A 16,021-nucleotide genomic window follows, 5' to 3' on the forward strand; every position below is an offset into this window, starting at 1 on the left:
TGAACGTGAATAAACACTTTCATTGGTGTTGGGTAGTGATGGGTTAACAAATAATATCACCAGTGAGCCTTGAGTCGTTGGACGACCTTGTGCACAAAATCAGAGTGGCTAGCATACAGGCAAAGCTCCTTGTTGATATCTGTCCACTTGACTTTAGCCGCATCATCGCCAGCTTCAAGGGAGAACTTGCCCGTAACATCGCCACTTTCATCATGAAAATTGTAGGCAACTGTCTCCATCCAGGCATTGTCTGTGTTCCGTGGGTCATCTACGTAGCCTTTATAAACCTGCATCAAATGGGTGACATGTAATAAGCAAACAAAAGCTGCAATAGAATGGCTCCACTAAATAAATCAACAATTCAAAGAACGGCTGGTGTTTCTTTGTGTTCACTGAACTGTACGCATCTCATACTTGTTTAGCACTTATTTGTTTAGCACATACACTTACCGTTCTTGCATGATAGAAGATGCCTGCAATACTTTTACTAATGTCTAATCAATTGGGCGAAGCTAGGGCACAAAATAAGCAGATTTAATACTGTCTGCCCCCAGAAGGAATCTACAGCAATTGAGATACAGTCAAATGACATTATGATGAAGCCACATACGACAAGAAAATACCTCAGATATATACCCCATCAGTTCAAAGCACATATTCGTAACATGTTGATATGAGCAAAAAAAATTTTCATTTTTCAAATTTCAAGCCCAACTGTAGCTGGGCAAGCTGGTTGGTATTTATGATAGAGATATGCAATCATCAGATGGAAGACTAGCAAAGGTGCACACACAAGCACCTTAAGGTTGAGGTTACCACAAAATCCCCAAGAACTTAACAAAAAAGAAGTTCAGTAACGAGAAAACTGGGCAATTAATTGGCTAGAATCTACAATGGAACACCACAGACAGAAGAGAAGGGCACACCCACAAGTTCCTTTGTGTCCCCTTGTCTTTTATCCGTTTGTGCTGTTCCATTAGCTTGTTTTAGGTATACCAGGTCCACAAGGTATATGAAAATATGATTTTGGGAAAAATAATAATATTTCATACAAGATACATTTTCACTTAATTTTATATACTGTTTGGTTCTCTCTGTTTTGAAAACATGCTTAATAAAAGCACATTCAACAAATTGACTAAACAAATGCAGATTTGAAAATGGCTGTGTGCTCGGACCAGGACGTGCATGCTGTGCTGTTTTTCCACAAAACCTAGGAGTATTTAGTATTGTGTGGCTGTTAGTCCCCCTCTATAACCACTCAGATAGAGTAGTCTAGTGGGTTCAAATCATGGAAACTGAGAAGCTACAATGTGAATAGCTTCACATGCTCCCACATGATAGCCATGTGGGAGCACGTGAAGCCATCATATATGAGCTGGTGCCTCATGTCCTGACTTTAGCACCTGTAACTGCTTGGAAATGGCTATTACTGATCTTACAAAGGTTGTCACTCATGATGGCCAGCACCTGTTAGACAAACTCAACTGTCCCGATTATGTCTGACACTTAGCAGTGTTACTTTCTCTTTGACATGTCATCGTTACAAGCCACGGGGTCTTTTTTGATGCCGAGAACATTCAGGGAGGCAGCAATCTCCCAAGTCAGCCAAATAGAGTTCCAGGTGTTTTCATCTGTGCTGGTAAAGAAGCTGCTACTTTGCAAGAAATGTGCCACACAAGGCTATGCAACCAAGGTCAATATAAATGAGTGCTAATTTCTGCGGCCTGCCAAAGCTTCATTCTCAAATACCCCACATATCTTGTGCTTCCTGAATATGCTATCAATACAGTCGATGACATGCAATATGTGGTCTGAGTAGTGCAGACAGGGCAGCCAGGATTTTCAGTTAGTGACTGTGTGACAGAAGCTAAAGATACGAAGTAGTGCCTGAGGTGTTGTGTGGTTTGTGGCTGTATTCTTAACCGATCAATCTCGAGGATACTTGCACTTTCGCCTGACAGAGTAACTGGTGAAATGCCTCACTTGATCGATGGGCGCCCACCAGGTACCACCCAATGAAAGTGACAGATCCATAATTTGACCCCTTCTCCTGCTGCAATGTCGTACATTACAACGATAAGAATTTTACAAGAATTGCCATAAAGTGGCAAATTTAAAACACTGAAGCAACTCACAATTCACAACTCCATCACTGAACCAAAAGCAGAAGTGACAATCCCATATAATGCATATACTAGAGTGTCTTAAGTGGACAAATATGTGTTAAGAGATTGGTAAGCGAAATTGTTATGTTAGTAAGTCTTATTCATACATTACTAATATATTTCAGACCAGTGTATGGTGTGTCAATTTTGTCTGCTTTAGATGTCCCAATAGGCACACTTTGAATAGTTATGATAGTGTCTTCTATTGCCGAGTTAAAAAATTGTAAACCATCTGATCCTTCAGTTTTTATTGTTGTTGTTTTCAAATTTGTGTCAATTTTTGGAAAAAGAGAACTGATGGATGTAAATAAAAACAAAAATATGTGCACTACATTCACTATATTGTTCTTTTAAATGCAACAGACCTCATTAAGTTCAAAATATTGTGCAATCTCAGTGATATATCACCAAGCTCAAATGGCACACAGTTCTGTATGCCTACACGACAATGACACAGTCCTTTTTCCCATTTCATAAGCTGTCATGAAGCATAGGAGGTAAGGAATCAGTGTTATCAGTGAATAGCATGTGAGCTTTGGTATGCGATACCTGGTAAGACATGCGATCGTTAGTAATGCCTCCACACCAGGTATCACCAACCTTTTTTTAGCCTTGGGTAACATGCACAGCCCTTAAACTTTTCGCAATATGCTGAGGAAACATCTGCAGTTTTGGCTTCCACATATGTACAAAAAAAGAGAAAAAATGCAGAGCTTCTCGGCTATTGTCGTATACACTACATTTAATAAGTGAATATTACCCCAGGAGACTTTTATCATGCAGCACATTGCATATGCAGTGTACAACAAAGGTGCTCGAGTGAGAAGAATAAGGGGAAGCAAGGGGCTAAAATTTTGTTACGAAAGACAAGCAATGAGACCGAGGTGATCACAAGGTACTTTTGAGGATGGTTTTGGCTTGTGGCACATTTGACACGTTGGTCCTACAATTAAAGCGCCTTAATTATCGCAGAAGTCAATAACAAGTGAGACCACATTTGAGGACTCCTGGAAGGATGCTGCCCATTGCTGTCTTTTCTTGAAGCAATCCAAAGCAAGTCCAGAGTAGTGAGTACCACTATTTATGAATCTGTAACATCCTCTTGGTCTGTTGACAACAATGCTATATTGATTCACCGAGTATGCCACAGCCTCTCTTCTGTGGAAATGAACTGCCTAAAAGACACACTAGCCTTCCATGCCCAATGCAATAGTCGGCATGGTTCTCTGACACTAGGGTTGTGCGAATATTTGAAAGTTTAGAATAAAGAATCGAACAGTGTCCTATTCAGTTTGATCTTTGAATCGAGCAGTCACTATTCCTATATACCTAATAGTATTTTTCTAATAGACTAGAATATCTTAAAATGTCAACTGTGCACAATCAAATATAAAATTGGAGCAAAAGTACGACAATGTTCAGACTCGCGGGTACAGTACTATAGTTGTAAAACTTGAGAACTTATGCAGTGGAGCGCGCTACATCGCTCAGGGGGCCAGACTTCAGTCTGGCTTTACAGCAATCATTTGGACTCTCTGAAGAGCCCTGTGTATGCAAATAAGTTGTTCTTAATTCACCAATTGTACTTATTAATAAAGAATGCTTTATAATGTGCAATGTAATGAAAGAAACTTGCTAACCTAATGAATACTAGGATGTGAACATTGTCATACATCAATCGTGAAAATGGCTGCTCATTAATATAAAATTATTCAAAAAGTATTCTTTATTCGATTTGCTTCTGGCAGTATCCAATTCGTATTCAATTTAGCCTCAAAATTTACTATTCGCACACACCTCCCAGGGTCATACCAGAATCATACCTCCCAGCCGCTACAAAATTGCATCTGAAAAGTCACTTTTCGATGCAACCAAATTATTGCTGGTGGCCCAGAAATTGGCAAGAAAGGCTCAAGGCCCAAGGACAGGAAAAGGTCATGCTGAGATAAAGAGAGTGAAAGTTGGCATAGAAGCACGTTTAGGCATTGAACAAAGGATCATCAATGGGTATTTGGAGAATTTGGTGGAATTCAGAGGTCGCTCCATTTTTGTTGCCAGTGGGCAGCAAAGCAGTGCAGAGAGGGGCCAGCAGATAGAAGAACTGATATTTACTTCAATTACACACAGAACAAGACATCAATACCACATCGCCTGAGCAGCGTAGCGAGATACTTTGTGACACAAAAGGGTGAAGTTTGGCTTGCTACAGCACTTACCTCAACACCCTTACTGAAGAATGACTCGAGAGATCTCTCCAGTGCACATTTGTCTTTTTCACTCAGGGACAAGCTGTTCATGGCCTCTTCGTAAAATTCTCTCCGCAGTGTGGCATTCACCAATTCCCCCGGATCCACCATTCCCTGAAGAGAGAAGTCATCTGTTGGCCCCTTCCAATTCTAGTGTGAGCAACAGCGCTCTTGCCAAATCATAATGCCCAAGCCGAACTTAAAGCAAGCTTTACAGGTTTTACAGCTCATATCACCCAGGAAACATTGTTCGCAACTGCGTCTGGAAAAACGACTAACATAGATGAATACTGCATTATCACATGAAAATGGTGCTTAAGTATGTACAGCAGCTATGCAGCTGTGCTGCTTGAAAATCAGGTGAGTAGAGCTTGATTAATGCATTACACACACTGCACAGTTAATTTTTGACATGACACCCATGTATGTGGGTCCTTATAGATTCTGACCATGCTCACTTGTTTGGGTTAACTGTCTCTATAACACTGTCTGTATATACAGATTGCATCAATGAAGGAGAGCACTAGACTAACCACTACTTACCCCAGGAATAGCCCACTCGCCTGAGTCTCTCCTCGCAATGGCTACAAACTGCAGCACTGGAAGTTGGCTGCACTGGTTTATGACCTTCATGCCTTCAGCATCTCTTTTCCACCTACAGGTAAAGAGGGGGAGGACAACAATTTACTATATAAATAGTAATGTGAGAAAAAACCCCTTGATCATTGTTATTAAGAGGAAGCTTTAGCTCGGGCCCAACTCCGACGCGGCCTATTCAAATACATGTAAAACGCTAAAACATTTTTCTGAGATAACCCCTGGGCGAATTTTAACGAAATTTATTGCATTTGAGAGAGAAAGCTAAATTCTAGTGACTGTTGGAAGCGGAATTTCGATTTAGGGCTTGAATTTTCTTAAAACGATTTTCAAATATTTGACCGTTTGAAAAAAATAGAAGCACAAAGTTTACAAATTCATAGCTCTGCACTAAGAACTGATATCGCGGTTCTGTAAACGGCATTCATTAGACCATTCAAAGCGGACAAATTCAATATGTCATTTTACATCTTACGTGAATTTGTTACGTTGGTTACAAGGGCTTTGCAAAAGTTATATTTCCCTATTATTAAATTTTTTTATATTCGTGTGTAACATACCAATTTTGTCCGCTTTTGATGTACTATTAGATGCAATTCACAGAAATGTATTATCATTTTTTAGCTGTTGAGTTGCAGAGTTGTAAACTTGGTAGTTTCATGTTTTGAAAATTTTGGATTTTTGCCAATATTTAATAAAAAATTGGCAAAATAACTCAAAATTTCGAAACCAACAGTCACTAGATTTTAAGTTTTTCTTTTAAATACAACAAACCTCGTCAAATTTGGTGCAGTGGTTATGTTTAATAGTGTGCATATGCGCAGAAATTTGTGTGCTATAAAAAATAAATACACAAGTGCAATAACTGTATACGCTTCTTCAAACCAGTGGCCCACTTCTGCTTGAGAATGCAGATTGTGTACAGCTCTGGCGACAGCATCCGATGGGCTACGGAGGAGTCCTCAATGAAAATATAGATAGGTACAGCAGTGTCTTGTTTGGCAACAGGAACATGAATGGTACCAGTGCTGTATTGCGCTCGTCTTACACTGCAGGTGTGTGCAGGGAGTAAATTGCAGTGATTGTATGCTGTAGAAGACGCGAGTTCTGGTTGATGTCAACAACCTCTTTTGTCAACACAGCAAACACCCACAGTTTTGAAAAGATTCAGCATTTGTTGGAGAGCCAAGTTTTGTGTATAATTTTTCTATATTGGTGGCAGAAAAATATTTTAACAAGCTGACATTAGGAAAAAAAAGTTGTGAAAGCAAGTGAATGAGCAAAATGTCCACCAAAAAGCCGCCATCTTGAGTTAAACTTTAGCACAATGACAGGCAACTTATCAAGGCCACCTTTTTAAGTTAAAACTACTTGCAGTTTTTCTGCAGTGTACAGCATTCACAATGTGATATATACAGAGGTCCTTTCTAGGCCATCTATGTCAGATGTATTGGCTAGTGCTTGCATGTTTCTCGCATATGGTATTATACATCCATAGAAAAAAAACAGCACTAAAAACACAGATGAGAAAGGAAGAAGACAGGACAAGTGCTGACTGCCAACAATTGCTTTTATTGTGCGTGCAGGACCATCTGACAGACAGGATGGTGTTTCAGTGACCACATGAGGGAGCATGTCTACAACGTAAAGAATAAGAATAGGAGCAATCTGGCTATTCATTGCACCGAATCTGGGGGCACCCCATTGCTTCAAGACACCAAGGTTTTGCGCAGGTATAGAGACAATAACGCCCATGAAATCTTAGAAACTTTTTCGATGATGCGCAAAAGCCTGTCATGTATCAGTGTCCCTTCACTCGTCCTGACCGACAAGGAGTGCAGATTTCTCCAGGACTAATCCTCACGTATTCGTTCGCTTTTATCTTCAGATCCATGTAGAACTGGAAATTTCCTTATCCCCCTCTTTTTCTTCGCCCTTCTTTTTCAAGGTATGCATTTGCACACGCACAATTAAACCAAATGGTGGAAACAACTCTCGTCCTGTCTTCTTCCTTTCTTGTCCGTGTCTTTAACGCTGTTTTCTTAGATGGATTCATACCAATGGGCTCTTGTTCAAACCCTTTTAAGTTATATTATACATGATGCAATAAATACCATGCAAGAAAAAAAAAGCTAAACTTTAGAGCAAGGGTACCATCTCTACCTCCCGCTCAAAAAGCAAGTTTGATTCCTGATGTTGGGTGCTTTTTTGTTGTTGTAATTCTTCTTTCCTTTTTTAATTCTACAGTAAAAGAAACATAATTAACAGCCCATTTCAACACATCAACAAGTTATCAGCAGTTCTAGCCCAACTGTGGCAGCACCTATCTTTACTCCTGACACGAGTGTGATACAGAGACAATCGTAAGCATAAATGCACATTCACATGTTATCAGGCTATTATCAATCTGAAATAGCACAGTAAAGATGTACTTTCTAGTTTGTACATTAGATATGTGCTCGCAGCAACATGGAGAACACTTGGTGTGGCCCGCCTCTTTCTTTCTTCATGCAGCGCAAACCAGCGAACATTATCCATAGTGCCGCCGCATCTCCATCCACTGCGCGAACATTGTCCTGAAATTTCACTCCCTGTAGCCCAACCTTAACGAGAAAAATGTCGTAGGAAAGAGACACAGGAGCAGACTCGGTTCAAATCATGCAGAAGTAGACAACACTTGCGTAACCACATGCAGGTGCAGGCTACACCAGCTCCTTCCTGCAGCTGCCGGCAGGTGGCAACACAAGTCTGCGCTAGCGCCGTCTCCACAGCAGCCATTTTAATTACAGACGAAAGTAGTTTATGATTCTTTTCTTAAAAAACAGGCAAGCAACTATGCCAAGTGTTACACTGAACGACCTAGACTTTAAAATGCAATCTTTCTGTGAAATTTGAGCAAGAACAGTGCAGTGGTAAGCGCAACATCTTTTTTCAAGAACTTCAAGTAAAATATGCGCTTCCCTGTACATAGACACGATTTCCTGTGCTTCAAATGATTCTGCAGTTTCGCTGTTCTATACATAACTGACCTTGTGACAATCGGATCGCCAGCGTGATTGGGTCCCCATCGCCCCAATCGCCCCCGTCCAGACAGACCTGTTCTGCCATGGGAATTCAGGGGCTTGCCTTCGACCACGGCGTATGTCCCTTCATGGCTCCGTCTATCAACATTGCCATCTAAGGCATTCCAACAAGGTGAGAAATTGGCCCTGTTGGGTAAAATATCCAAAATATCATGCCAGCATTTTCTTTGATTGGAAGAGCTGCAAGCATTTTTCCTTTCTGCTATCAAATGCCTTCTGACTCAGCTCAATTTCACCTAGGAATCGAATGCTTTCGAAATAAGGTTGAAGCTTTAGTGGCAGTAAACACGTAAGAGAAAAATTGGCCAGCCAACGAAATCACAATGCATTTGCTTGCTGACCTGGCAGTTGAAGTACATTCAACGTGCCATCATTTTTTCCCTTTTTATTTTGTCCACCTCAATTTCATCTCACAAGCGATGTCCTCTATCAGTACTGCAATAACTAAACAAATAATACAGAAATCACTTGCACTGCTACATAACAACATCGGCTCAAATAGGGCTAATGGTAGAAACAGCTAATGTCTTTAAACATAACAGGAACATGGATACATTAAGAATGCAGTGGCCAAATGATAATTGAAGAATTAATTAAAAAGCTGCACACATAATGTTATTTCTGTCATGATCTCAATGTCTTGCATTCACTCTGGACAAGGTCCCTCTGAGTGGGATAAAAAAGAAACTACGAGCACCTAGACCTTTCCTTTCCCTTTTCCTGTGCTGGGTTAACTTTTACATATTTAAGGGCTCGCCATGCAAATCAAGAACACAGTTTGAATTTTTTTTTCTAGCCTGGTATAAAACTTTACAATGCCTCACCTCCTTTGACAACACTGAGATCAGAGCATCTGATACTTTAACCTGCTCCCAGAAATTCACGCTTCGCAGTAACTGCAGCAACATGTGACAGCTAGTTTCGTCATACTCAAAAAAATAAAACCTGAAGCAAATGTTTTTACATTCTGGTCAGTTCAGCTAGAAAGAAAATGAAGAAACAGACATTGCAACATAAAACTGACAAGAAATGACAACCTGAGCCATTAGCTGTCGCTCACTGTACAAAAGCCTCAGCTTTTGCATTTAAAGAAACACGGACACATATTTTCGTTTAAGTTTCCAAAACTCTACCGTGTGTTTCTTGCATGTAAGAAAATGACACTTGGCAAGTATGAAGATTGGGAAACATATATATTTTAATTTGATACTAAACTTGGTCTCTATATGCTCGACCTGATGTCATCAACATTATTATCGGGACATCTTAACACTGCACAAAGTTTACTGATGTCGTGTAGCAACGTGGCTCGATATTATGATATTCCTTGTAAAAATTAAACAAGAGCACTGCGTGTGATTCTTTGTGTAGTACCCACATGCAGAAGCTGCAGCTCTTGAAGAAATGAAGTGAGCTACTGTATCATGTCATCACGATACATACATTTCTTGGCTACCAGACGGAAACAAAAAAAAAGCTTAAGATTTCAGGGTTTAACGTCCTAAAACTCCACAGGGGGCTATGAAGGATGCCGCACTGTGTATAGTGGAGGGCTCTGATTAAGTTTTGACCATTGTAGGATCTTTAGCATGCACTTAATCTATGTACATGCACCGACACTATACCTATATGAAAAGGAAGAAGCGGCCATGAGACCTGTGATACACAGTGGTTGTTTATCATGGCACCACCAGGCAACTGCGAGATATTGCCGACCCCAATATTTCCTCCTGCCTACCCCATCAGCCCCCTCCTAGCACTATACAGAGTGCCAAATAATGGTGTGCCTCTTGCATGTCCAACGAAAATGTAGAATGCTGTTCTGTTCCCTTAACAGAAAATTCCTGGTGCCGCCACTACTGAGAGGGATGGCCTGGCACCCTTGCTGCTTGTTATATTTAATCTTGCAATTAAGACAGGATCATAAATCTTCTTTTCTTTTTCAATTTTCTTGCCTATGATATTCTAACGTATACGAGAAAGGACTTAAACACCACTTCATCAAATTGCCATTGATTTAGCTATTCCGCTCTTTTCAGCTGCCTTCACTGGTGGACACAGTGATGAGAATGTCTGCTCAGCCATTCAGAAGATCGTTTTTAGGCTCCATGTGGTTTAATCATTCGTAAAATCAGTGCTTTTCCTTCTTTTTCTTCACAATTATTATTATTTGGTAATCATTAAATCTTTTGTCTTCTCACTAGCCAAGCTGTGCTTTACAATTATTTTTCGTTTAAGAATACTTTTTTTTTCTTGTGCTGAGAGGCTTAGTCGCATTTGGATATGCTTCTAAGAGTTTAGTTAGGCACTCTATAAATGCAAAACACCACACTGCGACACATATAACGCGAGTGATTAGCAATTAACATGCTTAGCAGCATCTTCAAACAAAAGTTCACTGAACTGGAACATGTAACAATAAAACAAATAAATAATAGCTCGTCCAAAAAAACTATCGCACCAAAACGATTAGCTTGAACTATGTTCTTTAAATATAGTTTTCAACTCGCGCGCGACAACCTGAAAATAGAATTTTCTACCCTAGTTCGGGGTCTGCCCAAGGCTTGGACGATAGGACAGGTATACTGAACTCAGGTGGCTTGTAATCGGGCCACTCAACACTCCAGGGGACCTTGTTCTCTGGTACGTATAAGCGCTGCACGTCCGTACCAGGATAAGTTGCACCACGACATTTGGCATGTACGCGCATTGTCTTTGGCAGGAGCGCCTACAAGAAGGAGAAGGAGGCAATGTCAGGCATGTTGAATAAGCATAGGTCGGCAGCGTGGAAGAATACTCACGCACACTACCTCACCACAATTTTTTCAGGCCCCGCACTCACTCACGTTCACGCTCATCTCCGCTCACACTCACGGCACTCACTCACGCTCGAACTCACCTCCACTCACACTCACTGGGACTCACTCGCACTCGCATTCACCTCCGCTCACACTCACTGGCCCTCACTTGCACTCACCTCCGCTCACGCTCACTGGTACTCACTCGCACTCATCTCCACTCACACTCATTGGCACTCACCTCCACTCACACTCACTCGCACTCACCTCCGCTCACACTCACTGACACTCACCTCCACTCACGCTCGTTGGCATTCACTTGCACTCGCGCTCCTCTCCGCTCACACTCACTGGCACTCGCGCCCTCACGCATTTGAAATGAGTGCGAGTGTAGACGAGAAGCGAAACAACGAACAAACCGTCGGCGTATATGCGTAGTATGTACTTACATAAAAGCAGAAAGAAACTTTCAGAAAATTTCGTGTCCGCATCGGACGCCTTCACATCACGACAGGGCTACCGGGCGAGTGCTGTGCAAACTGTCAATTTTTGCAGCAATTTACTACAGCCACTTTCTCAACTTGACTTTTATGAAACAACTTCTTACTATTTTTGTTCACTTTCGTTCTTTCGTATTCTTTCGGCTCTTCGCGGCTCTTGGCTACCGCGAAAAGGCACTGCCAAAGCCAGGTTGATTGATGATGATACGTCCTACCTACGCTTAAAGCCGTGTCAAAAATGCGCTTCCGCACGCGCGCGCGTAGAACTGTTTTCACGTTTGCCACCAGGAGTACTAGGTTGCCTGTTGGGCAGGTTTTGACGTGCCTGTGACATCGTAGGGGACGATGTCGAAAACGGCGCGCTTTCCTTCGAAAGTTCTCAAACGTGAATATCTTGCTATCCTTATTAAAGCTTTACTTACCCGTCATGGCAACTTCCCGTCGAAGGCTTACTCATGTCTCACTTTCTTCCAGAAAAAAATGCACCTTCGCAGGGCGAGCGGCGAGTCATGTTCGGAGATCACATGTCGGAGGTGTCGGTGCGGTCTCAACACGGTTAGTTTCGATGCACTTCGAAATTTCCTGCTTTCTTCGCGATACTTCGCTGAATGAGCCGTACGATATGTTCCAAACATAAACGCCTTCGTGATAAGCTGAACACAGGCCTCAGTTTATGCGAGGTGTGGCCACATAGCGACAGTGAAATCCCGCTTCCTAAAGTTGTGCTGCGAAGTTCAAAGACCTGTCGTGTGATGTGCAGAGTTACGGCCTTTCAACGAACTTGATTGAAACCTCCATTTTACGCGGGGCATTTGTTTCGTATTAGTTGTTTTCATCAGTTAAACTTCCACCTACGGGAAAAATTCAACGAAGGTTACGCAGTCTCAAATTCACGAGTGATACTTGAGACTGGGTGACAGGAAGCCAGCACTACTTGAAAAAAAAATGTTTTTTTTTTTTTTTTGAAATGCGTAACATCATGCGTAACATCATTTGAGTACTTTGTGCACTTGTTTCTGTATTTTCATAAATAATACCATAAACCTATAATAAATACGTACAAGAACTGTTTAGCAAAGTGCGTTTGCTGGGCTGACGTGCTGGTAAGCCATGCTATTAAAAATATGAAACCAGCGTAAAATGCGAGTATAGAAGTGAAAATGGCGACGGAAGCGCTCGCGCGGTTTTATGTCAGATCTTTCCTGGGATCGTATTTTTGCTATTAAAATTTTTATTGTCTGACAGGAAAACTGGAAAACTGTTAGCCTATTAAAAGGTAATTAATTGTAAGCTAACATTGTGCACTAGTACCAGGTAATGTCATAAGCTGGCCATTCAGATTAGTGTTTTAGTCAAGCATTTGAGTCTTCACTCTTCTACATATATGTCCCACACACTTGTGTAAATTAATCCTTTAATTCTTTCTTGCTTTTCTATAAATATTTTGTACATATTTTAGGCCGGTCGTTCACGTCTATCAAGGTCTTTGACGACAACGATGAGTACAAGAAAGGAGCCTACCTCTGCTCTCTTGCCAAAAAGGCTGGTCTTATCCTTAACTCTGGAAGAAAGCACAACACCCTGAGTGAGTACAACACCGTGAGCATGGGATTTTTAGACTTGTTAGACTTATGTTGAGACTGTTCCTGAAGAGACTCAGCTCATTTGCAAGCTCAAACACGAGACAGGGAATTTAGCAGGCGTCAAAGAGACAATGTGTATGCAGGGTTTCCTTGCAGAAAGTTGTATATAACGCAAAGGCAGGATATGTGACTTCACAAGGAATGCAAAGGATAGTTGACAGGCAAGGTGTAATTTCACAGCGCTGGAATTCTTTTGCTGAGCATGAAGTTCCAAGGAGGACTATCTGCCATGGCAGCTGCATTTAATGGAGGTGCAAAAATGAGTGTGGGTTTAATTTTAGCTGCAATTTAAAGAATACTGAATGCCCAGTACTATTTTGGAGCCTGCTGCTATTATGTTCCTCATTGGCTAACATGCAGCTTTTAGACATTTTTGTGCGCCGCCCACAAAACACACAGGGGCTAAATGTATGTCATGAGCCTGAAGATGATGGAGAACAAAAAAAATGTAAGGGAGTAATTCAGTTATCTAACCTGGTTGATATTTTGCTTGTCTCTCTGGGAGGGGGGGGGAATCTGCAATATGGTGAAACCACCTGTTTTAGCTGTAGTCTCTACATATCGGCAGAGTCTTTTCATACGATTTTCCTTTTTGGTCACAAAACTTCTATAAAAAAGTTTACTATGCCACCCAAATTAGCTACAACATTGCAGTGTCGTTTAGATGAGGCTAGACTCATGTTTTACCAATTTTCCAAGAACTGTCTGAATTAACAGCACCATCAACAGAGAGTTTTAGCTTGTCCATGTCTCTGCTTCACGGGATACCGGGTTACCAGAGATGTGAATGCCAGTAACAACGCTGGAAGCGATATTTTGTGGTGTTTTTGCAGTGACAATGCATTAGAAACATTTTTGTATCATACGGGTATTCTTGTTGCAGGAAAATAAAGGACAGAATATTAATAATTATGTGGCTATTGATGTTATACACCAGCAGCTAATTGTGGCTGCTTACTGCAGTAGTAGCTGTATTCTCGTTGGTTAAACTCGGTGCCACAAGTTATCGTCACCTGTTGGCATCACCTACCAGTCTCTGCTAACCTGGTGTATTCTGTATGAGTAATATCTATACAGACAAGGTAAAGCTCTCAGATAACAGATTTACAAATTTCACTGTAACTGTGAACTTATTACTCTTATTTTTTTCGACAAGGGCTGCCTTATGGCATAAAAAAACTTGAAAAAAAAAAAACTTATCCACACTTTTAACTCTCTGCTGCAACTCGAAACTATACATAAAACCTGACAAGGCTTCTCAAATAAGTATTCATTCAGACATTTATTACAATTCAGTGGTGCTATTTGCATTTGTGGACTGTTCACTTGAGCCCTTGGTCAAACAAAAGTAAAAACTGTATTGACAAGGTTATGTACATAATACACATGTAATACCACATCATAAAGTAGAAGTGAGGACACATGTACTTTAATTATGTGTTTTTTGTAGTAGTTCAATGCTTTTCCAAACTCTAGGTGCTGATTCTACCACATTCAGCAGGGATTTCACTCAAAGCTTAAAAGAACACCCAGAATATCCTCAGGTGAGCAAACTATATAATATAAACATTTTTTTTCATCATGCCTTTCTTGTAGCTATTACGGGAACAGCTTATACATAGTTGTCACATTTACCTCTGCATCACTATGATTTGTTTTCCTCTGTTTGTTCAGGTTGTAGCAGAACTCCTGAAAGAAATGAAGGAGTATTTGGATAACCAAGACAGGTAAAATTTCCTGCGTATTGTATGATGATGCATTAGCTGTGAAAACTGAATAAACATCTCTTGTACCTTGTAGCTCCTACTAATAATTACATTTAGATGCTTTCTGTCATCTCATCATTCTTGCTCATATGTCATGTTTGCCTATACAGACCAATAGATAGTTTGCACAGATGTTATCACGGCCACCAGTTTTGAGCACTGGCACGTTGAGAAGCGGTGTAAGCAAGAAATGTGACGACATGAGAGCACGACAGATGCGTCTTGCATCCAACAACAAAGCAGCAACAGTGATAAACCAGTGAAAAACAGTCACTGTCAAAAAGCAAAACATTGTGCGTGTGATATTACGGTGCCCTGATCTCATCGTGGCGGCCATGTTTGGGTACCAGCACAGTGAGGGCTGCCTCCGTGAAGTCACATGAAAACTATCTGTATTACGTTTCCGAATGTGTCATTCACTTGCTGCAGTGGCTCAGTATGCAAAAACACTTCTTATATTTAGGTAATATTGAAGAGTTCCTCACCATGTTTGAGCATTGCAAACAGACGAGCGCAATGTGTCAATCACACTTTGACGGTTGTGCCTGCAAAATATTGAAAGAATGCCCGTGCACGCTTCCTCGCGACGGAGCCCCACTTCCTGCCAGAAAATCAGTGTCACACACACAAATGTCTCAATATTAGGTGCACTGCCTGCAACATCCGGCAGTGCCGGCACATGGCTTCAGTATATCATCCACTGCAGAACATGCGAAAATGCCACTGCAAGGGCACGGCGCTACTAAAAAGAAAGGAAATAAAGTAAAAAGAAGAAGTGAAGTGGGGCTCGTGATGTAAACATGGCAAGGTCCCTCGGCTCTGGTGTGGAAGAAGGCAGTGAAGGAATGTCGATTACAGACACTAGATTGAAGCAAAGGGAGGGAGTGTTGATATGAGCAGTGAAGCTCACCTCCTGGCAACATGACAATGCAACTTTTCATTGCTCCGATCTCCTCTAAAAACAAACCAGTTGTAAAGTTCTTGCTGTAAACTTCTTTCTGGACGACCCTTTACCATTTCCTCTGTAAAAGTGAAACTTCCACTGAGACCAGGTGAGGGTCCCCTTAAAGAAACTCAGAGGGCGCTTAAGCCTTGCCTTTTAGAGTGGAACGCAATAGCATTAAAATATTTCTGGTTGCTTCTCGTGCTTCCTGGCAAGTGCAGCTTATGTGACCATAATGTTTACCTGGAAATATTGGTAGTGAATGTTATGCACAAAG

At 41.2% G+C, this 16,021-nt stretch overlaps 2 protein-coding genes across 5 annotated transcripts in view; one reads left to right on the forward strand and one right to left on the reverse strand.

Annotated features, from left to right (window-relative positions):
- LOC142572758 (ADP-ribose pyrophosphatase, mitochondrial) lies at positions 1-11,577 on the reverse strand. Of its 4 annotated transcripts, none has more exons than XM_075682093.1 (6): positions 11,342-11,574; positions 10,686-10,822; positions 8,041-8,220; positions 4,958-5,069; positions 4,385-4,528; positions 1-287 (listed from the first exon to the last, which is right to left on the reverse strand). In XM_075682093.1, the coding sequence occupies exons 1-6, from the start codon at positions 11,381-11,383 to the stop codon at positions 57-59; spliced, it is 846 nt and encodes a 281-aa protein (XP_075538208.1). In that variant the 5' UTR covers positions 11,384-11,574; the 3' UTR covers positions 1-56. The 4 variants fall into 4 exon arrangements, with proteins under 4 accessions (XP_075538208.1, XP_075538207.1, XP_075538209.1 ...); XM_075682092.1 differs by having other exon boundaries at positions 10,635-10,822; positions 11,342-11,572; XM_075682094.1 differs by lacking the exon at positions 11,342-11,574 and adding an exon at positions 11,186-11,299 and having other exon boundaries at positions 10,635-10,822.
- An 83-nt stretch (positions 11,578-11,660) lies between these two features.
- Positions 11,661-16,021, forward strand: part of Fancd2 — an 84,570-nt gene continuing 80,209 nt past the window's right edge. Inside the window, exons 1-5 of the mRNA XM_075682096.1 lie at positions 11,661-11,777; positions 11,867-11,947; positions 12,852-12,977; positions 14,512-14,579; positions 14,710-14,762. Of these exons, the coding sequence (XP_075538211.1) occupies positions 11,738-11,777; positions 11,867-11,947; positions 12,852-12,977; positions 14,512-14,579; positions 14,710-14,762 (368 nt within the window). The 5' untranslated portion in view covers positions 11,661-11,737. The remainder of the gene's footprint in view (positions 11,778-11,866; positions 11,948-12,851; positions 12,978-14,511; positions 14,580-14,709; positions 14,763-16,021) is intronic.

The sequence above is a fragment of the Dermacentor variabilis genome, chromosome 2 (assembly GCF_050947875.1).
Source record: "Dermacentor variabilis isolate Ectoservices chromosome 2, ASM5094787v1, whole genome shotgun sequence".
Lineage (NCBI taxonomy): Eukaryota > Metazoa > Arthropoda > Arachnida > Ixodida > Ixodidae > Dermacentor > Dermacentor variabilis.